The following is a 27,371-nucleotide window of genomic DNA, read 5'->3' on the forward strand; positions in this document are numbered from 1 at the left end:
TTTCTGGTGTTTATTTGGATGGTAGGGTCAGAATTTGTTGCACTGTACATGAATATTTAGGTTTGTGGTGCTGTAATGGTGTGGCAGATATTTTCTTGGTGCACTTTGGACCCCTTAAGACCAACTGAGCATCATTTAAAGGAACCTAATCCAAGGGAGGAACCATTGCTGTGTCTACACATAACTTTGGTACTAGCAGCCTGTTGCAAAAATGCATGATTTATTTCCACGTCTTTAGTTCAATCTGCAAAAAATGCCAAAGATAGCACAGTTTGACAGGCATAAAACGGTATTTGTGCATCAACAAGCTGATTCCCAAAGAGCTATTAACTGAAAACTTGGCATATATCAATGTGGTGTGGAGTCTGTCCTTAAAGGATTTCTGGAAGATGGACAAGTGGAGGACAAAAAAGAACCACGAGGAATAAAATGAATCCTATCTACAGAAAACGCACAGTATCTAATGTTCATTACCTTAATAAATAAGACAAAGACCTGACACAGGACTGAGCGATACATCTAGACCTTCAGTGGATCCATCTACTGTTCACTGAAAGCACTTCAGAAATGGCTTCAGTGGAAAGGTGGCTGTCAAGAAGCCATTCTTACGAAAGGCAAACGAGGAGAAACGCCTGAGGTATGCCAAACATCACAAAAACTGGACTGAAAACCAGTGACAACAGGTGGAGGCTCTGGCTTCATTTTAGTCAGAGGTGTTGGAGATCTTGTGAAAATCTACAGAATTATGAACACAGAAAAGTGCCGTCAAATTCTGATCCACTGTGCAATACCATCTGGAAAACGTTTTATTGGCAATGGCTTCATTTTTTAGCACGACAATGATCCCAAACACATAGCAAATGCAGTACAAACATAACTGGATAGAAAAACAGTGAAGCATTCGTGGATTGGCCTCCCCAGAGCCCAGACCTCATCATTATTGAAGCAGTGTGGGATCATGTGGACAGAGAACAGAACAAAAGGCATCCAACATCCAAAGAAGAGCTTTGAAGAAGCCTGGAAAACTATTCCAGAAAACTATAAACAAAATACAGGAAAGCTGCCTAAGAGAGTTCACGCTTTGTTAAAGAATGAATGTGATCCTTCTAACAAGTTGTTCCCAATTCACACTATTTTCTCCTAGAAAAAATTGTAAATAAAATACTTTATAAAGACGCTGCACTGTCATGGACTGCGAAACCTTGGCGGTCCAAACAATGCAACTCAGTGTGACGTTTAATGTCAAACTGCTCGCAGCCAGATGGTCATACGATGCAACAGATGTGGAAAATCACGCTGTTCCTGGGCAGGTCTGTGTGCGCACAAGGAGGCTCGCCAAGTCTAACTTATACTCGAGTCACCGTCGACACCGACAACTGACACCGATGAGGGATATCAGTGTGATCGTTATCTGCACAGGAACAGCATAGACATAAAGGATTATGCTCTACAATATGACCAAGATAAGAGTCTTTGAACTTGATGAAAAACACTAATATTCATTTAAAAGTTATGTGAAGCCACAAAAAGTGTCTGGATTCAGAAAACAGCTGACATGTTGCTGTCATTGCCATCTGCTTTTGTTCTTTCTGATGATAGAGTATCAGAGCAAACCTGTGGAAATCTTCCATCTTTCATGAGGGAGAAACACCTCTTGTATACCTGACAACAACACACACACACACACACACACACAAACTCAAAGGTAAACAAACCTCAGCAGGCACCTTGTAAAGCTGTTCAAACAACCCAAACCACTGAAACGCTATAAACGAGCAGGACGCCATGAAGGGACTGACAGAATGATTTACAGGCATTTACATATTCAGAGACTGTAAACTTCACAGCGGTCTTTTAAATTAATTGTGATTAGTTGCAAAAAGGTCAAAGGTCACCTGAGAGGTAATTCTGTAATCCTCCACATCAAAGGTCTCCATAGATCCTCAAAGCATTCATGGTGTAACTGTGAATCACTGCGTGAGGTGACGTGCAGTATTTCAGTAGGAATAGGGACGCGTCCCCCATTTGGCGTACTTGATAATCCACCCGGTAGACATCACACCGTGAAACCTGACAGTCTCATGTAACCTGTTACACATGTTACACCAATCAGAAGTGATTTTTCTGGACTGTTGCATCAGTTGTTTACTGCCGATTTTCCGTCAGGCACCATTAGTTTGTTGCATCATTGCCAATCGCTGTGAATGGATGACGACTTGCCGCAACATCTGCTCCTCCCTTAATCTTTGTTTTAACCTGTTTTTTTTCCCCAATAGCTGTTTATTTCAAACGGCTTCAACTACCTTTCACCCATTTGAGAAATTACTTGCGTTAGTTTTGTCAGTGTTAATTTTAAAGGTGGTGCACGCGGGCCCAAAAAGACATCGTGGCATCCAGAGGGAGAGCCTCAGCATCCACACCCTCATCTCCACGCTGTGATTGGATGATCCCCGAAGTGTTGGCTCATGTTCCTTCATATGTTTCTTAATCATTTAGAGGTAAACAGGAGACACATGAATGATTCGTGGAGATTTTGGGCACCAGCCGCTTCAGGAAGACATTAATCAGGTGAGCACCCAGTAACTCCTGATCGCTAGATTACAGTAGAAACAGTTTTGCTTAAGTGTCTGCATCCTGTGTTAGCTCATAAGTCTTGGTGGCCATGTTTTCTTCATTGGCTAGCGCTGCAACCTTTATGAGCACTTTTGTTCTACATGAAATGGAGCTCTGTTCAGCTTAGGCTGCACATTTACATGCAACAAATAGAAATGGTGTGGTGCATGCAAACATGCACAAACCCACACACACAATTCCAGCAGCTGTTTATTGAACGATTGATAGTCTCGTCACAGCTCTGTGGGAGGGTGTAAAAACTTTGTATATGAGGTTGCTAGGCTATTGAGGGTGTCATACTTGAACAGCTAAAGGCTGAAAGGTAAGACGATTTCTGTTCATAACAATATGAATAAAGGGTGAGAGGTGTATCATTACTGAATTAATCAGCTGTAACTCATTCTGTTTATGATATTTCTAACATTAGCCAGCTGTTATTAGTAAAAAAAATTAAATAAGACTTCAGTTTTACTTGCAGCATCAGGATGTTCACTTGGGTATTGAAGAGGTTATTCTTCACGCGTTCATTTATCTCTGGCTCAAGTGTCAAAAATACAAAAATAGGTGCCGTGCTGCTGTAAATGCAAACGCATGTATCGTGACAGTATAACTCCCAATATAGCAACAAAATTAGCCACACATAACTTAAGCTTAAAGAGACACAGTAAAGTGAAATGTTAAAGCAGCAGTAGGATAGCAACAGCTCTATGTCAACTCGCCTCTACCAACCATCACCCTGAAACACTTCAATACTGTGTTCCTGCTTGACTCTTGATTCTAACGGGCCTTGCTGGCCTCTTATCTTACAGATCTTTGCACATCTTCTCAATACTTCCCTTTCTGATCTAGTTGAGAGGTCATGGAGGTTTTCTACATCAATTCGTCTCTGCTCTTCATCTCTCACAGACCGCTCAACTCCACTGCGGTTGAGAAGACAGTGTATGAGTCCTGCAGAAACATGCCTGCCGTACTTATCTGGTATCTGAGCCTGCAGTTCACTAACATGTTCCTAGGCATCCCAGCCAACGTCACGGTGCTGTGGCTCATCCACAAGAACAAACGCGACTCTTCCACCTCTGACATCTTCATCCTTCATCTGGCAGTTCTGGACGTCCTCTTCTGTCTCATCCCTCCCCTGGAGCTCGTAAACCTCGTCTTCCTCACCACGACTACCAGCACCTGGTACGTCCTGCGCTTCTTCTACGGCATCAAAGACTCCTCGCCCCTCTTCCTTTCTTGCATCTGCCTGGACCGCTACATGGCCGTGGTCCACCCCATCATCTTCACTAAGCTCAAAGACCGTCTGCACAGGGCAGTCCTGGCCATTGTGGTCTGGCTGATCATTCTGGTCTACGCGGCTGCCAAATGCGCAGGAAACATCGTTAACTTCGACAAGGTCTTCACGGTGATGATCCTCGGAGCGTTCGCCTTCATGGTGTACTGCAACGTAGCGATCCTCTGGGTGCTGAGGCAGTCGCGGCCTGGCGGAGATGCCATGCATCCCGTGAAGAAGAAAGCCTTCAAGATGGTCCTCATTATCCTGGCTATCATAGTGTTCAACTACTTCCCACCTGTCGCACTCTTCCCCTTCAAAGAGTACTTTTCCCCTGATGTGTTTCGCTGCTATATTCACTACATCGCCTTCGGCTTGATGGACTTCAGCAGCACCATTCAGCCTGTGCTGTATCTGTCCAAGGAGGGGCTGCCATGGAGCATCAACTGCAGCCAGAGGAGCAACACTTAAATCCAGCGGGGCTACATGTATGTTGGATGTATTTGAACAAATGTACTGCTCCTGCTTGATTGGATGTTGAAAATGATGATTAATGAAACATTTACCAATGAGGTAAAAAGATCTAAGCGCCCTACAAGACCCCAGAATTTTGAAGTTCTTGGTTTAATTAACAAGAAAGGTCAGACCTACAGATAGCTCTGAAATAATACATCTTTAAGGGCTGTGGGAAGTTATAAAAATCATTGTTATTTTACTAGATTTCATAGGATAATTAATAAAGGAATGAGTATCTTAGAGGTTAGTTAGTGACACCCTCAAACAGCAGTTACAGTGGGTGCTGTCAGTAGGTGTGCTGTGACACTTTATGTGATTTCACTCTGCCACTGTAACATTTTCTTTAATTCAATTTTTTAAAAGAAAACCATGCACACCTATTGCTTTATATATCTGATTAAATAAACATGCATGCCCTTTTCGTCCTCGCGTGTAGCCATGTCCTCAGTTTGAGTCGCAAACTACAAGGAATCTAATGCACATGAGCGCAGACAACAAAGACTAATTGCATTTAAGGCAACGAGGAACACCAGCGATAAAATGTCATGTTTGGAAATCAGGCAAAAGCAATGGTGGACAGATATGAGTACACGTTGGTGAGATGATGTCGCCGCTTCCTTTTGGCAATATTTTACATATTCAAACCTCAGATACCTGCAGTCTGACCGCGATGAGGCAACAGGTCATAAATCCCTTTCATAAAGATGATAAATTTTCACATGCAGCCTCCCTTAAAATTCACGGTGCCATGATCTTCCCTTTAAATTCACACAAATACTTGATACTGGTAGCAGCAGTGGAACATTTGATGGTGTTGTGGAAAATCTAACAATAACCTGCAACACACCCAGTGAGCTTGATTTGAAGTGGGTTTAGTAAACGCACTGCAATGTGGAGAGAGCATCCCAGTGAAACACTAGGTCCATCTGAATTGTGGCCACCGCCCTAACATCTTATATACAGAGACACAAAGAACATTCCACAAACTCTTACATGTTGGCCCTCTCACAGGGGGGGCACTATACCTCCTCCCTCACAGAGCCAATTATGACCTTGTTTTCTGCTTGATCCCTGATAAGCAGAAGGAGGCCCACTATCTGTTTAACGTCTCCCATTACAATGGAGTGCTCTTACTATAGTAAAGTGAGAAAGTGATATTACTGTAACTAATGTGATATGATTAAATATGTGATTAATACACGGGAAAAGAAATCTGCCACCACAATGGCTGAAAGGACTTGAACCTAGAAGACAGGGAATGTGTAACCATTTTGCACAGAAGCTATTATCTAATTATTCAAGGCTCCTTATTTTATGATTTTAAAATAAACTTTTTTTTAAAATTATCAGTAAAACCTACACTCAGTAACTCTTAGGCGGGTTTTTTTTTTCTAAATGTATTAAAGTCCAAAAATGAAGCTCCAATTTTCTCACATTTGTTTAGTAGAAATCGCTCTAGCTGCGCTTACAGCCCAGTCTTTATGTTTCTGCAAGCATTGCACACCTGGATTCTAGCACTGTTACATACCTATCAATGCATGAGACACTTCAGTGAAAGTAAAATCAGTTCACCTTACCACAATCTGAATACCACACTGTGGTGTGTTTTATTTTCATCGTGCACTGAATGCGTTTGAATGTTTCTGTGTTTTTTGTGCTTTTTTTTTAAACGTATAAAAGCTCAATAAAACATGAAAATCTGTTTTCGTTAATGCATCTCTTTAATTTAGACACAGATCACACAAACAGGCTTTAAGTAGCACACAGGCGGACAAATCTGTTCATATAAACTGATATACAACAAGCAGGTCCCACAACAATCATGAAGATGGGCTTTTACCCAGCCGTAATGTAACTGTTAGCAAGCCTAAGCTAATCCTCTAAGATCAGCATGACTTACAAAACAGTTACAATATTTATAGAAACATTTTTTTAGTGACGTTATTAGACAGATACATTCCTCTCAGGTCAAAGGATCATGTGCTAACTCTATAGTTAAAGCTATATACAGCATTAAATTAATCTAATTTGACCACGCTGCTTATTATTTAGTGAATGTGCCTGTGAGTGACATAATTATAGTGTTATTCTGGTTAAATTAAAAATTGTAGCAACGACTTAGTGTCTTAAACAAAGTCAATAATTTGTCTTTCAAAGTAAAGCATTTTTAAAAACAAGTCACCATAATGGTAACATAGAGGTACATTAAAAAAAAAACAGTGTGTTATGACAGACAGGGCTACAAAGGAAACAGATTTTCTTCCATTGACAATAGATTAATACAGCACAGACTGGACAACAGTGTATTGCACTGAAACACACACACACACACACACACACACACACACACACACACACACACACACACACACACACACACACACACACACACACACCAGTATCAGTAGTTGCACAAATTAATGTTAACTTCAGTTCCACTTACAGGCTTTTTAGAGCTTTTAACCACAGCTCACAGTACTTGCTGTACTGTGAAGAAACCTTCAGTCTGTTGTTTTCATGCCAGAATTAAATGATAGATTTTTTTTCTGCAGATGAGGCTTTAGAGGTTCATACAATGAAGCAGGATTTGGGCTTATCAAGGTAACTTCAGGATTAACCCTGTGTTTTAGCATTAACGGGGTTCATGCTGAAACACGTGGTTAACGGGGGTATATCACTGGGGGTTTATCACTACGGTAACTCCAGAGGGAATAATCTTTCAAATCAAACTCCACTGACCAATCAGCTCTCTGGAAAACCGGATCAACAATCCTGGAAGATCCCTCAGTGCAACGACACTAAGAATGTTTGTAGTTTTTAAAGAGCATCTAAAATCTTTATATTTATGTGACAAGCACCAGTAAGAAATACTATAAGATTATTATATGCACATTTTTTCCCTTATTACAACCATATTATGACAATGTAACAATATTATTGTTTTATAAGCATTCATATATGGTCAACATATATGATCCTAGAGAGGGCGGTGTGTTCAAATCTGCAGGCCGGATAGTTTGGCTTTTATTTTCTATTACATTTTAAGTTTTTTAATTATGATAAGCCAAGTGATGGAGTCGTGACCAGCGCCCTTGCAACCCTGAACTGGATTTTGTTTTTTCAATAGATGGAGAATTTATGAGACACTAGCAGTACAGCATTTACATTAGGAGTTTGTGCTTAGTGGCTCTAGACGACTTTGGCACCTGAAGTCACAACTGGCTCTGTTGCTTATGTAAATGCAAGTTTTTTTTCTGCTTTCTGATCAAGTTAGAAATCCGCCACTTACTCAGCGTCTTGTCTCACATCCTTTCACTGGAATTCCCCCTAAGCTGAGATATAAAAGGTGACAGCTCATGCACCTCATTTACATGTAGTACACTCAAACTCCGTCTGCAGAAGTAGGCAGCTAGATGTGCTTAAAAAGCCCTAAAAAAGCTTGTAAGTGTACCATTATCGCATTGACTACAGTCACATACAGCACTCATTGTCAGTTTTTAAATGACTCTCCTCCTACAGTTTTAATTTCTAAGAGTGTCTGAAAGCATCTCTGAGGCTGCGGGTCGGTCCGAGTTCCTTTCAGCCCGACACGTGTCTCCTTCACTCTGAGCCTCCTGCTCTTTTGTTACGTGCATCTTCAGGTGCTTCTTCAGGGAGGACTGGTCAGTGTAGGTCTTCCCGCACTGACTACAGAGGAAGATCTTCTCCTTGGTGTGGACCAGCTCATGTCTCTTCAGGTGACCGGACCTGCTAAAGTTCTTGCTACAGTATGAGCAGCTGTACTCCTTCTCACCCGTGTGAGTCCTCTGGTGCAATTTAAGGCTGCTGGCCACTGTAAACTTCTTGCCGCACTCGTTGCAGCTGTACGGTCTTTCCCCCGTGTGCATCCGCATGTGGATGGTGAGGTGGCCCGCCTGGCTGAAGGTCTTCTTGCACAGCTCGCAGCTGTACGGCCTCTCTCCAGTGTGGATCCTGTAATGTGTTTTCAGGTCACCCAGGCCATTGAACCTTTTACCACACTGGGCGCAGCAATACGGCTTCTCACCGGTGTGGATCCGCTCGTGGATGCGCAGGTTTCCCGCGTTGCTGAATGTTTTGCCACACTCCTGGCAGCCGTATGGCCTCTCCCCGGTGTGGGTCCGCAGGTGGACTTTCAGCTGGTTGTGCTCGTTGAAGCGCTTCCCGCAATGCGAGCAACAATATGGCTTCTCTCCGGTGTGGATGCGTTTGTGTATCCGGAGCTGGCTGGGGTGAGCGTAGGTTTTACTGCACAGATTGCAGCTGTAGGGTCTTTCTCCCGTGTGAGTGCGCTTGTGGGCTTTGAGGAGGTCGGCCCGGCTGAAGCATTTTCCGCAGTAGCTGCAGCTGTGAGTCTTCTCGCCGCTGTGGGTCTTGATGTGAATGTTGAGCGAGGTCGCTCGACTAAACGTTTTGGGACAGGTGGGACAACGCAAAAAGTTGTCACAAACTTCTAAAAACTCCTCTACAGGAACAGCAGGTAAATCGTCTCCTTTAGGGGTCACTGCTTCTGGCTCAGACACATGCCTCGTCCCCACCGCTGAATCCCCCTCTGCTTCTGGGTAACTTTTTGACGCATACTTCAGTTCATGCTGGTGGAAACTGTCCCCATTCTGCTCCTCTTCCTCCGTCTTTATGAACTGACCGTCCTGCATGTATTGATCTGAAACAATGGTGACTTTAACATCGCCTTCATCACCACCGTACTCATGCCTGGGCCCCGGGGATGGCTGCTGATGTGCGTATTCATCACGACTGTCACACCTGACCTCTGTGCTCTCATTTTTTATTGGCTTCATTGTCATATTCAGAAGCACTGACGCCTGAGAGAGATCAATAGCCTGGCTTTCATCCATATCTGACTTTATGGATATCCCAGTTTCCATACCTGTTGAGTTCACACACAGATGCTGTACTGTGTGGTTAGTCTGCAGAAAAAGGGTTGAAGGTGGCAACTCCCCCCTCATCTTTTCTTTGCTCTTCCTCTTGACGCTCTTCTTGTCACTGCTGCATATGGACACCTTGAACATACCATTGGGATGACTCCCCCATTCTACAGCTGAGAAGTTTTCAGTGGCCTCTTCTTCATGTAGATCTGTGAATTTCAAGCAAAATAATGAGCAAAGCAGCAGCTTTTAACACAGCTAAATGTATGAATAGTATACATTAGTAAGTAGAATTGACCTAACCCCACTGACTGCGTGTCTCTGGACTGTGGGAGAACATCAAACTGCACACTGAAAAGCCCCGGCCAGATGGTCGATTTGAACTCAGGACCTTGCTGTGAGGCAACAGTACTTTCTTGCTATGTTTGCACATGTTTCAATAACTCCCTGCATCTACTTTCAATTTTTTCTGGCAAAAAATATAAATAAATGATAGGTTGCTCAAGATGTTTCCATTGTACTGTATTTTTTGCTGGTTCTATACTAATTAGCATCCATACTATACACAGTATTACTACTACATATTACAGTAGACATAATTGTCCTTTACAGCGTTGGCTATAAATGCATTGTGCGGTGATTTTGTGCATCAAAAATCTATTTTATGCACAAATATATAAATCCAACTGCTTAAACTATTGTTTGTTTGTTTATTTTATAATTATGGTCATTTTATTTGGGGGAAGGCCTAAACCTCTTAGCACAAAATCTGCTTTTTAACTCATAAACATTTTGGCACTGAAACTAATTGCTGTGTTCTTTACTGATAAATAATTGGACAGTTTTGCCAATTATTCAGTCATTCTTTTGGCAACAAACAGTTGAAATAAGTTCAGTTTTCTTCTCATATTTTATTTTCTTCTTCCGGCTGCTCCCTGTAGGTGTCACCACAGTTGAACATCTGCTTCCTCTCTGTCCCTAGCATTCTCCTCTGTCACACCAACTCTCTGCCATGTCCTCCTTCACTACATCTACGATTCTCCTTTGAGGTCTTCCTCTTTTCCTCCTGCCTGGTAGCCCCAGCTCTTCATCATCCTTTGTCCAGTATATCCACTATCCCTCATCAAACCATCTCAACCTCACTTGTCTAACTTTGTCTCCAAACTAAACCTGAGCTTCCAGTCAAAGAAGTAAAGTAATCAGCTGAAGTTGTAGCTGTAAAACATGCACAGCTCCATTATTTGCATGTAAATGTTCATGGGTATAGTGTCACGTGGTTCCCTTGTACATAAGTCTATCTGATGATGGTCCAGGGCATGCTTTAACTAACATGTCATGAGCGACAGCAGGTCACCATACCTCCAGGTGCAGACTCTGTGCTTGTCTGTGCAAAAAGCAGCCGCTTCAGGCCCTCGTTTTCAGACTCGATCCTTTGTATTGTGCCCTGGTACTCGGACAGTGTCCGGTCGACTGAGTCCAGGATGTCGCTCACCGTGGCTTTAAAAATCTCATTCAGTGAAGACTCTAGGAACGTTTTCAGATCCCCGGTCTTGGCCATTGTAGCCTGAGCGGACACAGCTGCACACACTTCACCAGATGTGTGTTTGCGCAAGGTTGAAAGTCTCTGGGTAAAAGTGGGTGTGTGCGACCCTGCTGCCGTGTGCGGAACAAACAAAGCAGAGACAGCGAGGAGAGGACGATTCTGCTTGTAAGACGACTCCCAGGTTTGTAGCGCCCCTGCTGGTGTGGAGGGCAATTGACTGTTTGTGTTTTTACAATAGTGTTAAAGTTTCTTTAACAGCAACAAACGTACTTGTAGGAGCAGTAATAATCCGCATTACCCCAGCGGCAAGGATGTTCACCTAAAATGTTAGGTAATACTAATATTTTGATACCAAAGGCCATCCTGATGCTAATAATGCTAATAAATTTCTAGAGTATAGGTAACAAAGCAGTTCCTGGGATTCATATTTATATGTTAAATATATAAACCAACTTAACGGTATAAAAACGGTAACAGGGAATAAAAACTTCAGTAAAACATCAGCTATTCGTTAGCAAACTCTTGCTATGAGTTACTGCAGTTAATGTGTTCGCTAACTGCTAACGAAGCTAACAGAGTGCTAAAGCTAATAATATTAATGACATTTAGAGATAAAAATTGACATGTTAATATAGCTATCACCGGAGATTTTTATGTATATATTTGTAGGGCTTTCAATAAAATTCTTCATCTTTAGTTGCAAATTAAATTGAATGAAACTACCATAGATAGTTGCTCACCTCCCATTTTTTCGTATGTATACAGGAAACAGACTAACTTAAAGAAACATTTTATTTTATGAGCATTTTTCATCACTGACATGGGCAATTTTCACAAATGTAACACATATGTCAAAGTGCAGGCCTGTGCAGTCACAGACAGCTCCTTCATGGTACTGCAGCAAGGTGCCAATAATAACAATTAGATAGTATAGCTAAACATTTACACTTTTCATTCATAAACACAGAATTTGTATACACCCAAATACAGGCTATCCTCTTGCTTGGTACTTGTTGGACTGGCTTCTGTGAAAGTGCTGAGTAGACAGCTGCTGAAGGAAACATTACATTTGCAAGTCAGTATCCAGCCAACCTTCCAGGAAAACAGTAACAGTGAAGTGTAGCTCTACTGAACAAGAAACATTATAGACATAGAAAACCAATAAATGCAATTTAAGTATAATAAAAGTGCTATAAGGTCGTAAAACAGACAAAGTTGAATGATTTCTCTATTGATACCTTGAAAAGGTCTATAGCTAGGTTACATTGACATTACATTGATTATTGTTGCTCTATGTTTATAATAGATACTTGTGCTTGTGCTAGTTTTAGTTAAACAGGTGTATGATTGGATATGGTGCTATCATTTGTAGGCCATTAGCTCTAGAAATTATACACAAACAACACCTGTCTCAACGGTTATTCTCGTTTTGTCACACGCAGTTTTTTGCTGGTTTTACAACTAGTGAGATACAGAGAGGCCAATTTACGTGGTTCCCCACCCCAAGTTTTTTTTTTTTTTTTGTAAGATATTTCTTTGCATTTTACACCAGTGAAATAAAAGGCATACGCACAACTCTCTGAGTGATTTGATGCTAAATTGATGTGTGAGAGAGGAATGTCTTAAAAAATGTCTTGTATGTGTCAAACAGGCTTTTCTGCTCACAGTTGGCACCAGCAGAAAGAGTAACTGCTAATGAGTCTGGATACCTTCTGGTTTTTCCACATTGTTCCTAGTGGCATCTGAAAGAATGAAGTCGGGCCACTCCCCTTACCTCACTGGTGTCTCTGTGGCTGTGTGTGTATGTGTGTGTGTTTGCATGCATGCCTTTAGGCCAGTGGGGCGGGGGCCAGGCCTCTCAGGTGTCCTTTTAGTTCCTGAGTCATCTGCCAATCACAATGAACCTTTCCTTCCTCCTTGTTGCTGCCATTCAGCAGATCTTTTCCTCCTTTCCCTCCCTTTACTTGCTGTTCAGAGTGAAAAAAACGACGCAGGGAGACGTAACCACGAGTTTGGTCTAGTCAATATGGACAGGAAGCATGATGAAGAAGGTAAGGGAAGATGGTCCAGACTTGGGCTTGTAACCTACACTTAAAGGCTGCTAGGTGGATATGAGACTTGTTTGCTATACACAGCTCTGAGGCTTACTTGCAGGCTTCTCTGTGCCTGCGTGTTGAGTGGCTGTTTCTGTGAGTGCACAGCGATATAAAGCCGCTATAACACAGTGGTTTGCTTTTCTCTCCACAGGACTTAAGAACTCACAAGCTGGCTGATCATATGATGTCGCTTTAAAGAACCCAGAGGGGGTAAGTCACGCTTCACATTTGAAAATATTCCTCCTATAATGCGATTGGTTTTACTTTTATTTCTCTGAATACTATTATTATTATTAAGCCATTTCAAAACTTTTACTTCATTCGATGTGCCTGTGTTCCCTTTTTTCCCTCTAGTATCTTTTTTTCCGTTACCATTTATACTTCTCCTTTAATTTGTGTTAACCATCCCCCTAGCATGTAATTTTGGTGAGTATATTCCCATGCAATCTAAGCAACTTCTCGTGACCACACTCAGCTCAGTCAGAATATGTCTAAATGTTTTGGCTGAAGTCACCAAGTTTTATTCTTGTTCTCTCTTTTATTGTGTCTGAGGAATGTTTCCGCAAAGCTTCACAGCCGTCTGGCTTTCACTGGTAAAGTTTTTATCATCAACAATGCTACCGCATATAATCTGGTGCAAAACTGTTGCTGTATGAAACAAAAGTCTATCAAGGAGAGATTGAAATCAGGACAGCGCCATCGATGTTAAATGTGTGAGGGCTGCCCGTTACTTTTTAATTTTTATACCGTGCATTTTTATTACCGTCTGGAGAAATTAAAAGAAAAAGAAAAGCAACAATTTAAGCATTTTGTTTTCAAACACAATCTGACTCATTTAGAGTTTTCTCTCTTTGTTGCCTCCCATAATGTAGCGCTTGCTGCACTCTGACAGGAACTGAGAAGTGAGCACCCACACAGGAAATGTGGTCTATCCCGGATGTTGGTTATCTGACGTGAATAAAATAATGAAGATAGACAGAAACTTTTCAATAAAAAGGCATTTTCCAGAGAGAGAGTGGCATAGATGAAGGTGACATTAAAGTAGTTGAATAATACTGATTATTATTTCCTCCCAAAGTGCAAAGGCAGGTGGTATTTTGGCCTCTGTGTTGACAGGAGAGACATCCATGACACTCTTTTGTCTGTGTCGATAACAAGCATTGTAATTAAAGCAGAGACCCGGCTTTATCCACAAGCCAGGTTCGCAGTGCGATTTGGCGATAAAACGATAAACGCAGAATGCAGACAGTTAAACTGCTCACCAGAAGCAACCCCCTCAGCCCCTCCCTAGGCCTCGATTCTCTATCCTCACCATGTACACCTCTGACTCTCTCTTGCTTGGCTGATTTTCTGTGGTCAGGAAGTACAAGCGTGCTTCTGTGACATTTTACTTAAAGCCTGTTGCACTGCATAACTGCAAACACACACCAAGAGTTTGAGATCCTTGCCAAATGAACATGATGGGATAAAAATAAAATTACAGACAAAACTGGATTATGTTGCCATAATGGTGAGTGCAGTTTAACTATAATGATAATCTGTATTTGAATGGCGGCAGTTTCTTTACAACTAAATATAGCAGCGTTTTATGAATGGCTTTTTTGTCTGTCAGCTAATCATCTCCCCCCGGGGGTGTTTCTCCATTTTCTTTTTAATGCGAGATTCAAAGAGCTTTAAAACGTGGTAGGAGTTTGATGTTTTTTTCCTTTTTTTTAAAATTGTTACAGATCTGTGAAAGGCAGCACCCGGAAGGGGGCTCACCTTAAAAAGTTCCTGTCTGTCATTCGGCCAACGAGGACATTTTGTAGCCATACATCTGCAGATTTTACACCTCTCACCACAGCCCACAAATACACTGATAACTACTGAGAGGCGCTTATGGAGGAGGACAGCTTGTGCACCTCTCAGACAGTTGCTACAGATTCAGTGCTTCAGCAAGAATCGAGTAACTGTATAGATCATCAGTCCATCAATTGGGAAGAGGAGGCAGCAGCATTGTCGGATCAGGCCAATCTCAGCCCTAAGAAGGGCTGTGATGCCTCTGAGGAGGCGGAACAGTGGGGCCAAATGATGTGGCCAGTGTGTCATGTCAACTGTACCAGCCCCCCACTTTCCTTTGCTACAGTTCAATGGGACATGCCCGATCCCGCTGCAGAGCAGCCTCTGCTCATGACTGACAGCAGCTCAGCCAATGAGCTGGACTTTGAGGATGTCAGCGCTGTGACGAATGAAGGCAGCACTTCCCCATCACTTCACGAGTCTCAAGAGGATGTCAGCGCTGAGCTTTTCAAAGCGGAGAGCAGGGAGGAAGAAGCTGGCCTCGATCCACAGCCTCTGAATTCAGAACCTGAGTGGACAGGAAGTGACACTGAGGTAAGGTTTTTTATTTATTTATTTATTTTTAGATAGATAAATAAATAAAGATAGATGGATATAAAGAAGGTGTGTGTGAGGTTGTTAGGTTGTTTAGGATTTTCTTTTTCCTGAGTGAATGTTCACACATTTACCTACAGTTTCCTGTATCGTTAACCCTTTCTTCACTGAGCATAACTCAGCATCTCTGTCTTTGGGTTGCTGTGGCAGGTTGAGCAGAGTTAGGTGGATCAGGGTGGATGTAATGTTAGTCAGATGAGCCTCAGCATGTATCTTCCTGCTCGCAAACCCACGGGCAATCACAAGTTTTTCTCTCGCAACTAATGTTCAGTGGCTCGTCTTGCAATTTTCAGCCATGTGATGCTGCAGATGTGCAAGAGCTGGAGACACGGTGGAAAGAAGACGAGCTGGTAGAGAGTAATAACGGTATGTATCACTCAGAGTTGTTGTTAAACATTCATGGCCTTGATGGCTTGCCTTTCAGTAATATTTTCTATAAGTTAACTGCATGCAGTCGTATTCACACGCTTCTAGTCCCATTGAGAGCAGAATCGGAAGAAGAGGAGGGTCGCTCAGTGACATCACATCCCGCTGAAACTGAGGAACTAATCGATACTGCTCTGGGAACTGGAAGCTCGGATGAATATGTGGACAGCTTTGTAGATTTAAAGCTAGAAGAGGAACAGAAAGACTCCTGTGTTCTGCTGACTGGGCAGGAGGAGTCAGGAGAGTCGGAGGAAAAGCGAACTTCAGCAAATGGTGACAAAACCGAGGAAGAGAACGAGCAGTGGGGCGAGGTAGAAGAAGGGCAGAGTGAGGCAAACGCATCCTGCAGTGAAGAAAGTGTCATTTGTCTGATGAATGTGTGAGTATCATGAGCTTGAAAAAGAGGAACAGGAAGCATGTGCTAACATTAAGCCCACTGAGTGAAAAGTGTGAATAAATCATCTGTAAAACGCTGTTGATATTCTATACCGTCGCTTGATTCTGAAACCAAAAAGAACTCGGTATGTTTAACACCGATTGCATGACAGAACATTGTTTAATCATTTCTGACACCAAGTCAGCAATGATTTTTCAAAAAAAGCTTTCTGGGTGAGGTCGACTTATTACAGTAACTAAATAAAACCAAGAAAAATCTTTAAGTCTACAAGATTGAGAACTTGACATTGTTCACAACATGTCAGTAAATTTAAAGGAGATTTGTTCAGCATTTAATGAAAAATGAAAATGAAAAATATGTTTGCAGAATGTCAGCTCAAATATAATTATCACATTATTTTTCTTAACAAGAGTGTGACTGGGTATTAGGTCCATACTGAAAGTACCAGCAAATGTTGTCTCGTCTCCCGAGAGGAGGATGTTTTCACACCCATACAAAAATTTCTGCTTTCTGACCAAAGTATCAAATTCTTACTGACCTTTTGATAGTCAATTCTGCATTTTATTTAAATTCAGGTAACAAAATCTGCCACAATCATACTCTCAGCTACTCCTGTCTTCCTCAAAGGGGGTCGACAAAGAAGGATCCACGCTAGCTTTTGACCCCATGAGGCTGGGTTTGGGTCTCCTCCCAGTCCCAATTCTACATTGCTCACTCAGAAAGTTTAAGTTATTCTGACTGCTGTCCATTCTCAAGAAACAATTTCTCCTAATTTAACCATGTAGTCTAAACTGTATGCAGATTTTCTAAGGAAACGAGTTTGCATAATTTTTTAAAGAAATGTTAATTTAGATATTATGATGAGGGAGTTGCATAGCAACACAACAGCTCCTATGCAACATAACGATTTCTGTGCAACTGCGTGTGGTGGTGATATATTTTGATATATTTCCTGGTAATTTCTAATAATAGCTCAATACTGCTTTTAATAATAAATGCCACCACTGTTGAATTTTAGGTGATGATTATTAGAATAGTAGGTAGTTAAACTGTAAAAATAGAACAATGATGGCACTGACACCTATCAAATAGTGCTATCACAACTCCAAAAGACCCGAAGATTGTGGTTGGCATGTAATGCTATGTCTTTAACGCCTACGTGCTGTTAGCTAAATATATTTCTTTGACCGAAGACCTCCTACTCCTCATCCGGGTTTTTGTGATATAACATTTAATGGTTACTAATACACAGTTTCTCAGCTGCATTTTGATGTTTCTATGTTGCATTTAAATTATTTTGTCATCTAACACCAAACAAGTTGCGAGCATGATCGCTAAGAGCAGCTTTATTTAAAGTAGTGGTGTTGACAGAAGCCACACAGAGAAACAAGTCAGTAAATATCATGCAGAAGAGGTTGATTGACATCTCTGGCCCTCGCTAACTGCGTATCGTTCCATTGTGTCATGCAAGTTTTGTTTTTTTACTGTATAGTATTTTTTGCAATAACTGCACTGCATATTTCGTGCACTTTTTAGGGAGGTACATCCAGAGCCCCTTCCAACTGATGACACTGGAGTGTCGACAGAGGCAGATAAGCTAGTGGATCTGCCACCCCCAGAGCTTTTGGAGGAAAGCCTGCAGTTCAGCGCTGAAGAGGACCAAGAGATACTGAACCAGTTACATGAAGATCTCACCAGTCGGACAGAAATGTGTGAAGATGTCGAACAGAACGTGGAGCCTGAACAGCCAGAAGCTGTGGACAATGACGAGGGAGCAGCGTTACAGGTTTTAGAAAATGCAGAGAGGATAGAAAACAAACAAGAGCTGGTTGAAAAACTGGAGGATTTAAATTGTTTAGAGCAACAAGACTGTGTTCAAACAGCTTTGCAGGACACAGACGCTTCACTGCAGCTTGAGGTGCAGGACAGAGAGCCCGAGCATCTCGAGGTGACTGAAAACCCAGAGCAGATACCAGTAGAGGGGTCACATGAAACCGAGGAAGACGCTGACCACTTAGAACCACCCCAGCATCTGGAAAAGTCACCAGAGATGGAACTGACAGACCAGGTAATCCAACCTGACGATGCAGAGCAGCCAGAGGAGTCTCCTCAGTTGGAGCAGGCTGTTTGTGTTGAAGCTGAAGACCCTGGAAAGGCAGGGCAGCAAGAAGAGACAGCGCCTTCAGAAGACGATAAGGAACCAGTAAATACAACCGAAACTCAGGAGTTAAATGAGGAGGAAAAACAGGGTGAGACTTCAGATCTAACAGAAGATGTTAGGGGGACTGAGGATGGAGATTTAGAAACAGTAGTGGCAAACGGAAAGCAGCCCACGCCCCTGGAGACAGCGGTGCCTCTTATGAATGGAGGCGAGGTGGACAGAGAGAAGGCCCGCATCCTCGCTGAAAAGCTGTTCAAGTTGGACGAGATTCAACGTGGAGATGTGGTGAAGCACTTAGACAAAGAGTAAGAGTATATATTTTAATAGATTTGAATCGTTTTAGTCTTTTGGTGGTGGCTCCACAGAAGAGCTCCAAGATCCGTATGTTTGCAAATGTGTGCTCAAACACAACAGATTATATCCATGTTGAATTTTATTTTTGTGACACATTTACAGTTTCCAACTTGTGAAACGCTTTAAATTAACCATAACCAGGTTACTTAAATCCATGTCCAAATGCTAAAGAAATCCAGAAGTGGAGACTTCGACAAATCTTCACACCAAAAGCATCCATTATTATTATGATTATATTATAATTTAAACGTGCATACATGTAGTAAATATCTCATAATTTTAATCTACATTGAGTCCTATCTGTTTTTGTGCAGAATACTTTTAAAAATGTAAAAGAAAATTCTGAATTTTGGACTAAATACTAGGACATATGTTTGTGTCTATGCTAGCTACCACCTCTCACCACTGCCAGGTGACAGAAGTAGGCTATGACGCACATATTATATCCTTTTTTTAAGTCAGCATATGGGTTTCACATTTTTTCAGATGTATATATAAATGAAAAAAAAAAAAGTAAAAAAATGTTACTAATCATCTAGTTTTCTGCCAAAGGCGGTGGGCCACTGCTATATATTGTATATTTTAAATTATTTCATTTATGATCTTAAATCATCATAATTTGCCCAAAAGAAACAACTTTGCGTTGTTTCGAAGGTGCTGATTTACTCTCAGCACCTTAGGGTTAGGTGCTGAGAGCAGGCAAGAGCAGCCAGGGATCGCACACCAACCCGCTGAGTAGTAGATGACCTCCTCTACCTCCTCAGTTGCAGCCACCCCAAACATATGAAACCTTAAGACCTAAAAGGCCCGCCTGAATTAAAACTCACTCTTCCCTCAAATTGAAAAAGCCTCATAACATTGAGTCACTGAAGCTGTTGCGGAGTGGGGTTGGGTAAGGAGGTTTGGGTGTGTTAATGCTTTGCCGTTGTATTGAAGAAGTCAGTATTTTTTCGTAACACCACATCCTTCCCCATGAAATAAAATTACAGATGAATGTGGCAGATAAATAAAGCGGTGACAGTGCTGACGTAGTTTATTTTTTCTTCTTCTCTCTTTTATTTATTTATCAATTGTTTTTATTTAGTAACGACTTCAGCCGCGCTGTCGGAGAGGAATACCTGAAATTCTTTGACTTCACCGGCCAAACTCTGGATCACTCCCTGAGGTAATAAAACAAACAGAAGCTTGGATTGCCTCCACCGACATCTCCTTTTAAAACGGAGAGGTTCAGAGAGCGTCTCCTAGTCATTTTCTTTCTTTCTTAGGTCTTTTCTCAAAGTGGTGGTGCTGATAGGAGAGACGCAGGAGAGAGAGCGCGTGCTGCAGCATTTCTCCTGCCGCTTCCATCAGTGCAACCCTGACTCCTTTTCCTCCTCGGGTGAGCCTGTTGTGTCGTGCTGCGAGATACAGAGATAGGAACTTACATTTAACAGATTCTTGCGTCAACATCACTTTTCTGTTTTTTTTAATGTCCTCAGGGGCTGTGTTGGCTCTGACATGTGCCCTGATGCTTCTCAACACTGACTTGCATGGACAGGTAGCAGACATTTGTGGCATTTAGAGCAATCATTGTAAACTTTGTGCTGTAATCAAACATGTGTTGTGTGTGTTGACAGCATGTAGGAAAATCCATGTCGTCTTCTAAGTTTGTGTCAAACCTGGATGGAATGAATGATGGAGCGAACTTCAACAAGGATCTCTTGAAAGTAATACTTTCCTAGATTTTCAGTTTTTCCTTTGGACAGCTCCTTGAGAAAAGTTCAGTCCTGATTGATGAAGCTTTTTCTCTCTTTGCAGAGTCTTTACAACTCCATAAAGAACGAGCCGCTGGAATGGGCTGTGTAAGTAAAGCGATTGTGCGTTAGTCCTCCTCGATTTTAATGCGTGATCTCACTCGCATATTCTTCCATTTTATGTCAAAGTGATGAGGATGAGCTGAAGAACGTGGTGAATGAAGATCCGGGCGACAATCCATGGCTGCGTTCAAAGGTTAACCCCTTCCTGGACATTCCTCATGACAAAAAGGCTGCCGTCGTCAAAAACGGGTTTCTCCAGAGAAAGCTACACGCTGACATCGATGGCAAACGCAGTGAGTGCGACACAGATACACATCTGAGATTCACGCTGCAGCTTTAGATACACCATCTACACATTACAGCTACAGAAGCTGCTCATGCCACGAAGCTCCCAGTGCACTGTTTCTGTGCACCAGAGGAGGTTTGGAGCTCTGCAGTTATTATGTCAGCAGAGCGTTGCTGACTTTTGCTCACAAAGCGCCTCAGCACACTGTGACTTCACGTGGTCTTCCACTTTGTGGCTAAGTTGCTGTGATGCCTAAATGCTTCCACTTTGCAATAATTCCACTTCCACAACTAGTCATGAAATATCTGTGAGTTAGGGATTTCCTAACAAAGTATTCCTTCCTCAGGATGTTTTCCATGTTTTAGAACAGATAAATAACGTATGTTTTATCCCATCTGGTCTGAAACTGTAGATTTTAAACAATAAAAGTGAAACTGAAAAGACTAAATCTGCTCTGGAAACCAACAAAATCTTAAATTAATTTGAAAATAAACTAAAAATAATCCCTAAACTTTACTCTTTACTTGCCTCAAACATATAACGCTCTTAAAAAAATGGAAATAAATGTATAGATGTGCGCATGAGTACAGTTATTTTGAATTATCAAGAATATTTTGTAAACGTTTGACGTTTTATCGTTCCAGTCTGTGCCCCAAAGTTACCGCTTAACCTCGTGAGGCAGGACTCTTACCTGTAACACCTCAAACTGAGAATGAAGCAGATGGTACAGTGGTGTAACGAGATTTTACAGTCACTGGCCACTTTATTGAGTACACAGGTTCAACTGCTCGGTAACACAAAGATCTAACCATCCAGTCGCATAGCAAAAACTCATGTGAATAAGATCACACAATGAAGTTCAAAACAAACATTAGAATGAAATGAGATGAGGTTGGTTGTTCGTGACAGACGGGATCATCTCATATTTCAGAAACTGCTGACCTTCTGGGATTTTCCCCACACAACCACCTCTAGGGTTTATAGTAAATGGGCTGAAAAAAGGAGACAGTAAGCAGCAGTTGATGCCAGAGGTCAGATGTATTGATGCAGCAGCTGAGTGATGCTGTCATGTCAGCGTAAAGCGTAATCTCTGAGGAATGTTTCCAGCAAATTGTTGAATCTGTGCCATGAAGACTTAAAGCAGGTCTGAAAGCAAAAGCAAAGTGAAACTAATAAACTTCCCACGAGGGTTTATTTAACTAAACTGTGATTTAGTGATGCAGTCAGATATTGTTTTGAACGCTTAGCTGTAAAAGGCTAAGCGTTCAAAACAACGCTTAGCCTTCCCTGCCGGGCGGTCGGCACGGACACCTCAGTTTATAAATGCAAGAAGTTGAGAATGAGGCGATGTAGGATTTGAAATTGACACCATAGGTGCATCTACTAAAAATCTCGAAAAACTGTTTTGAATCTCAGTGACCTTGAACAAGATTTTCAGAATGTTTTGAAAATCTTGTGAATGCGATAATTCGAGAAGGAAATCAGCTATGATTTTGAGATTTATACCATATGTGCATCTGAAGGCCGAGGGCTAACGCTGGCAGCCGCCAGTATTTCTTTGCAGGAGGAGGTTTGGCGAATTTTAAAGAAGTTAACGTCTCCTTTGCATGAGTTTTGTTACTAAATGCTGGATGCTTCTGTGTGGTAGCACCATGGGGAAAGAGAAGCTGGAAGACTTTTGATGGAGTGCTTAAAGGAATGGTCCTTTACTTACAGAAGGTCAGTAACTCCATTCCTGCTTTGTTAATAGTGTAACAGAGTCTATTATACAGAATATAGCATCATTTCCTGTGTTTTGTGATTGTGCGTTTCTTTATGTTCCTTCTTATGTGTTAGAATGATTATCGAAGGGATCAGCACATTATAGAGGAGGTGGTGAGCGTGCATCACTCTCTGGCTGAACCAGCAGCCGACTACACCAAGAAGCCACACGTCTTCCGTTTGCAGACGGCCGACTGGAGGGTTTTTCTCTTTCAGGCCTCGTAAGTCGCAGCACGTCCAAGCCGAGCATACATATGCGGGTTTGTGCCAAAGAGTCCAACGGCCGGTGTCAGAACAGCCATTTGTTTTTCTTGTCAGGTCCAAAGCGGAGATGAATTCGTGGATCAGCCGCATCAACTTAGTCTCGGCTCTTCACTCGTCGCCTCCGTTCCCCGCTGCCGTCGGCTCCCAGAGGAAGTTCCGCAGACCGATCCTCCCCGCGTCGCAGTCGGCTGAGACTCTGGTACACACACACCGAGCTGTCCACTCAGACAAACCACCACTTTGTGTTTGTGTTTTGCTGTGGACATGCTTCATTAACCTTCACGTGACTGAACTTTTTGCTCACTAGAAGTGACAGAGTAGGCCTGTTATATTTTAATTTGTTTTTAATGGCTCTATTCGTGCTTCCTTTAGTCTAGAATAATGTTCTAATGTATTTAGTTACGGTTTTCAATCATCTTGAGACAAAATGGAGTTAAAAATAGCAAATTAGGTTTATTTAGATAACCCTTGTCTTTTACTTCTCATTAAACAAGTGTTCCTTCGCTCGATAATATTAGAATAATGTACATTTTAATGTATTTTGGTGTCTCCCACAGCCAGCATAAACATAAACACTACAGTGATATCATTTCTTTGTTTCTTAAGTCCTGTTTTGAAGATTAGCCTTTTCTGCAATCTTGGTTTCAAAAAAACGGATAACACGAGGAGGAGCTGGTTAGACTGGGAATCCACTGACTCAGTTGTCAGCAAATAAACATACCACAGATAATCCTCCATTTTGAATTTATACAAAATAAACCTCATTTTTTTTGTCATTATGAGCTGAAATGAGAGAGAATTAGACTCATCAGGAAAGAGTTTGACCTCCAGATAGAATGCAGGTTTTAGGCCAGTCCACATGGGCTTTTTTTTTTCCAACCTGGGAGCTACGTCCATGTTTTACACCAGCGATGTGTAACTCGTTTTACATCGCCCACTTTGACCTTAAGTGGGGCAGACCAGTGAAAATCCCCTTTTCAGTGTAAAGAAGTTTAACTACACATTGAATCCCTCAGATATTGTCATAGGAGAAAAAAGAAGTGCAGTTACAAAAATGCTGCTGTAGAAAATGGATGAAAGCTGTCAGCATGACTCTTTGGGCTTAAATTGTAAGAAATAGATGTGTAAAATTACAGGAAAAGATTCTAGCAGATATGTCTCGATGCATGCTCAGTCACCCGGGTAAGGAAATCTGTTCTAGGAACTAATTCATTCGTGACTTCACTAAATGTTTGTTTTGTTTGACATTTTATCAACAGGACAAGTTGTAAAATCTATGAAAATACAGTAAAGTACAGAAGTCTATGCCCTCCTTATAATTTTCCACTGGGCCAGGTTGGCCCCCCAGCCCTATGTTTGACACCCATACTGTCTGTGGTGGCTGTAAATATTGAAACCATTAGAGGCATTTTATACATTTTGTATTTCAGTAGACGCATAGTGTGTCCAGCTATAGTGTGTCCAGCTATAGTGTGTCCAGCTATAGTGTGTCCAGCTATAGTGTGTCCAGCTATAGTGTGTCCGATAGTGCTTCTCTGCTGTTGTTTCTGTTGGTTCCTCACCAGTGTTTGTGTCACATTTATTTACATGAAGCCTCTCATGTGTTCCCTGTGCAGGAGCATCAGCTTCAGTCTCATGCAAAAATGCTGGAGTCCTTCAAGGTGGACCTCGAAAACCAGCAGCAAAGCACGCTGGACAGCAAAAAGGCCAAAGCCCGGGATATGGAGGAGCACCTGCAGTACCTGCAGCATGAGGTGAGCTGGACCCAGGATTTTATATCCATATATGATTATTAATCGAGCCACTCATCAGCCTGTGTCCCACAGATATGTCGCTATGAGACCTACATTCGGGTGCTGGAGGGGTGGAAGAGCGTGAAAAAGACAGGCGACAGCGAGTTAAACGCACCAGACCTGAACTCGTTTGATAAAGCTGTATGCGCTGACTCTCTGGGAGAGGAAGATGATGTGGATGGCATGCTTAAAAAGTCCCACTCAAGCCCTTCTCTGGAATTGGAGGTGGCGCCTGCAGCAGTGGTCAAAGTCAGACGAAACATCTCTGAGAGACGGACGTATCGCAAGCCCATCATTCCCCGATGGAACAAAGAGGTCTGAAAGCTGCTTCGCTCACAGATCACACGACCAGTTTATATCCTTTGAAAGTTTAGATTCATGCACGCCGGAGGTGCGCTGACGTTACTCTTTTTTTAGTTTGTGGAAGCACCGAGCAGAGAACAAAGAAACACCCAAGCCTCATCTAAAAACTGCCTTAGCAACTTATTGATCTTGTGCACTTTTCAATAAAGATAAACCTCAGGTAATCCATAACCTTCAAACTCCCTCAGGACCGAGGGGAGACCCTGACCTAATTTTTTGAGTGACTTAAATTCCTGGACCTAATTTATTTAGTATTGTTTTAATTTTTGAATTTGAATTTTTGTTTTTCGGTACTCAGAATGGCACAGATGTTTGTCACCGTGCTTTGCACCACAAGAGGGTACTGTAGCACAGGATATTGCGCTGTGATATCGCCCTGCCGTCCTGTCTGTTGTGAAGTGGTTTTTCTAAAGAATCCTCATTGCACTTTTGTTTTTCTATACCATATGTATGAAATGTTTATTTTCTCTCTCTGTTACATGTTTCGTTCAAATGAAAGGTTCCTTTTCCACAATAAAATATAACTTACATTTATAATTCAGTATTCTGGAGACACTTTTGGTTTCAGCTCCTGTTATTTATCATCACTTTTTAGCACATTTTCAAGACAACCTTGTTTTTATAGACACAAATGCCGTCACTGATATTAGAATATCTGCCATGAAGCTCACAGATACTTGTGTGGCACTTGTTTTCACAACAAAATGAATCTGAATCGATTTTTGGACTGTAATTTATTTGTTTTGTGCCATCTTACATATCTTATAATTGTATTTTTGAGCCGTTAAAGACTAAAAGTTTAATTGATTTTATTAGTTACCCCTAATACGGTTAAACGTGTGTGTTTGTTGGTTGGATTTCTGGCCAGTGTACTCTGTTAGTTTGACGACAAAATGCACACTGCATCTTAGCTCCTCTATTTTTGTTTTTAACTACAAAACTCGGTCATAATGGACTCATCAGCCATGTTATTGGGCACACATTGTCAGTACCTCGCTGGATCCAGATTCCTCAGAGATTTTGGGCTATAGTAACGTGAAAGCGTCACACAGGTGCTGCAGATTTGTCAGCTGCACATCCAGGATGTAAACCTCCCGTTCCACCAGATTCTAAAGGTGCTTTTATGAACTGAGACCTGATGACTGTGGAGGCCATTTGAGTACAGTGAGCTCCTTGTCATGTTTATGAAACCAGTTTGAGATTATTTGAGTTTGAACTGGGATCAGCATAGTCAACAGCAATAATCAGGTAGGCTGTGGTGTTTAAACAATGCTCAGCTGGTACTAAGTGGTCCAAAGCATGCCTAGAAATTATCCCCCCTCCCCATTATGCCACCATCAGCTGCCTGAACCCATCCATGGTTCAGGCTGCTGGGTCAGTGCTTTCATGTTGTGTACTCCAACCTGCGTCCCTACCATCCAGATATAACAGCAGAAATATAGACTCATCAGACCAGGAATTGGTTTTCCAATAGCCTCAGTTTCCTGTTCTTAGCTGACAGGAGTGGAATCCGCTCTTCTGCAGCTGAAGCCCATCTGCTTCAAGGTTTGGTGTGTTGTGTGTTCAGGTATGCTCTTCTGCATTTTTTACCTTTTACCTTCACCTCAGCTCGAACAGTCTGGCCATTCTACTCAGACATCTGGATCTGGATATTTTCTCTTTTTTGGACCAGAGCAACTACGCCGCATCCAGAGTCTCCTGTTTGAACTTCAGCGTGTTGCCTTGATCACATCTGCCCACATAAATTTGTTTCTTGTAAACTTGTTTGGCTGAAGTGTATATATCACGTTTTAAACTGTAAACCGTGAACAGTAATTTATGCTGGTCATTTACCTGATCATACCTTCTTCAGACTTTTGGACTCCCTGAAACTGAGGCAAAGAGTTTTCAACTATTGATCAGAGGATGATCAGAGGATGATTAAACCAATAAAATTATTCAAGGTCTGGAAAAAACAAAACCTGACACCCGAAGAAGAAAAAACCCTCAAAAAGTGAAAAATATAAAGTCTGTCTGACTGTGATGGTTACCCTTAACCCATCTGTGCCAGCAGTGTCAGACATCAGAGCTCAAGGTGTGTACACGTTGGTTCTTGTCTGTGTGTCTGTGCATATGTGTGTGTGTGTTCCTGTCTAGCTATCTTTGTGAGGACTGAAAATCTGCATTCTACTATACTTGTGAGAATCAACAGTGACTTGTGAGGACACACTCACCGGTCCTCACAAGTTTGAAGGCCTTTTTGAGGCTCAAAATGTGGTTTTAGTGTCAGGGTTACAATTAGGTTTAGGGTAAGGGTCTGGGTTAGGCATTCATTTTTAATAGTTAGGGTTAGGGTAAGGGGCTTCGGAAACCATTATATCAATGAAGGTCCTCACTAAGATAGCTGAACGGG

At 41.9% G+C, this 27,371-nt stretch overlaps 3 protein-coding genes across 6 annotated transcripts; 2 read left to right on the forward strand and 1 right to left on the reverse strand.

Annotated features, from left to right (window-relative positions):
- Positions 1-3,472: 3,472 nt before the first annotated feature.
- On the forward strand, positions 3,473-4,357 carry hcar2 (hydroxycarboxylic acid receptor 2-). Its single transcript, XM_013909145.1, has one exon. It carries the CDS (start codon positions 3,473-3,475, stop codon positions 4,355-4,357), a length of 885 nt encoding a protein of 294 aa, XP_013764599.1.
- A 2,392-nt stretch (positions 4,358-6,749) lies between these two features.
- Positions 6,750-10,879, reverse strand: LOC102209102 (zinc finger protein 2 homolog). Its single transcript, XM_005720493.2, has 2 exons — positions 10,666-10,879; positions 6,750-9,515 (listed from the first exon to the last, which is right to left on the reverse strand). Exons 1-2 carry the CDS (start codon positions 10,862-10,864, stop codon positions 7,924-7,926), a joined length of 1,791 nt encoding a protein of 596 aa, XP_005720550.1. The 5' UTR covers positions 10,865-10,879; the 3' UTR covers positions 6,750-7,923.
- A 91-nt stretch (positions 10,880-10,970) lies between these two features.
- On the forward strand, positions 10,971-25,525 carry LOC102208282 (PH and SEC7 domain-containing protein 1). Of its 4 annotated transcripts, none has more exons than XM_005720489.1 (18): positions 10,971-11,030; positions 12,825-12,900; positions 13,097-13,155; positions 14,673-15,318; positions 15,672-15,744; positions 15,853-16,183; positions 17,738-18,667; positions 19,801-19,881; positions 19,982-20,094; positions 20,195-20,253; positions 20,333-20,422; positions 20,514-20,557; positions 20,639-20,805; positions 22,447-22,517; positions 22,635-22,780; positions 22,878-23,022; positions 24,440-24,577; positions 24,650-25,525. In XM_005720489.1, exons 4-18 carry the CDS (start codon positions 14,824-14,826, stop codon positions 24,935-24,937), a joined length of 3,171 nt encoding a protein of 1,056 aa, XP_005720546.1. In that variant the 5' UTR covers positions 10,971-11,030; positions 12,825-12,900; positions 13,097-13,155; positions 14,673-14,823; the 3' UTR covers positions 24,938-25,525. The 4 variants fall into 4 exon arrangements, with proteins under 4 accessions (XP_005720546.1, XP_005720547.1, XP_013765355.1 ...); XM_005720490.1 differs by lacking the exon at positions 10,971-11,030 and adding an exon at positions 11,097-11,180; XM_013909901.1 differs by lacking the exon at positions 10,971-11,030 and having other exon boundaries at positions 12,767-12,900; positions 15,868-16,183.
- Positions 25,526-27,371: the final 1,846 nt, after the last annotated feature.

This window comes from Pundamilia nyererei, unplaced genomic scaffold (assembly GCF_000239375.1).
Source record: "Pundamilia nyererei isolate P.nyererei 1_Seehausen unplaced genomic scaffold, PunNye1.0 scaffold00002, whole genome shotgun sequence".
Lineage (NCBI taxonomy): Eukaryota > Metazoa > Chordata > Actinopteri > Cichliformes > Cichlidae > Pundamilia > Pundamilia nyererei.

What these genes read in the sequence shown, in the direction of transcription:
- hcar2 (XM_013909145.1), top strand. Translation starts at nt 3,473, where the DNA reads ATGGAGGTTTTCTACATCAATTCGTCTCTGCTCTTCATCTCTCACAGA.
- LOC102209102 (XM_005720493.2), bottom strand. Translation starts at nt 10,864, where the DNA reads ATGGCCAAGACCGGGGATCTGAAAACGTTCCTAGAGTCTTCACTGAAT. An exon ending in CACAGAGTCTGCACCTGGAG is followed by an intron (nt 9,516 to 10,665) that starts GTATGGTGACCT and finishes TGAAATTCACAG; the next exon opens with ATCTACATGAAGAAGAGGCC.
- LOC102208282 (XM_005720489.1), top strand. Translation starts at nt 14,824, where the DNA reads ATGGAGGAGGACAGCTTGTGCACCTCTCAGACAGTTGCTACAGATTCA. An exon ending in GGACAGGAAGTGACACTGAG is followed by an intron (nt 15,319 to 15,671) that starts GTAAGGTTTTTT and finishes TGCAATTTTCAG; the next exon opens with CCATGTGATGCTGCAGATGT. An exon ending in TGACTCCTTTTCCTCCTCGG is followed by an intron (nt 20,095 to 20,194) that starts GTGAGCCTGTTG and finishes TAATGTCCTCAG; the next exon opens with GGGCTGTGTTGGCTCTGACA.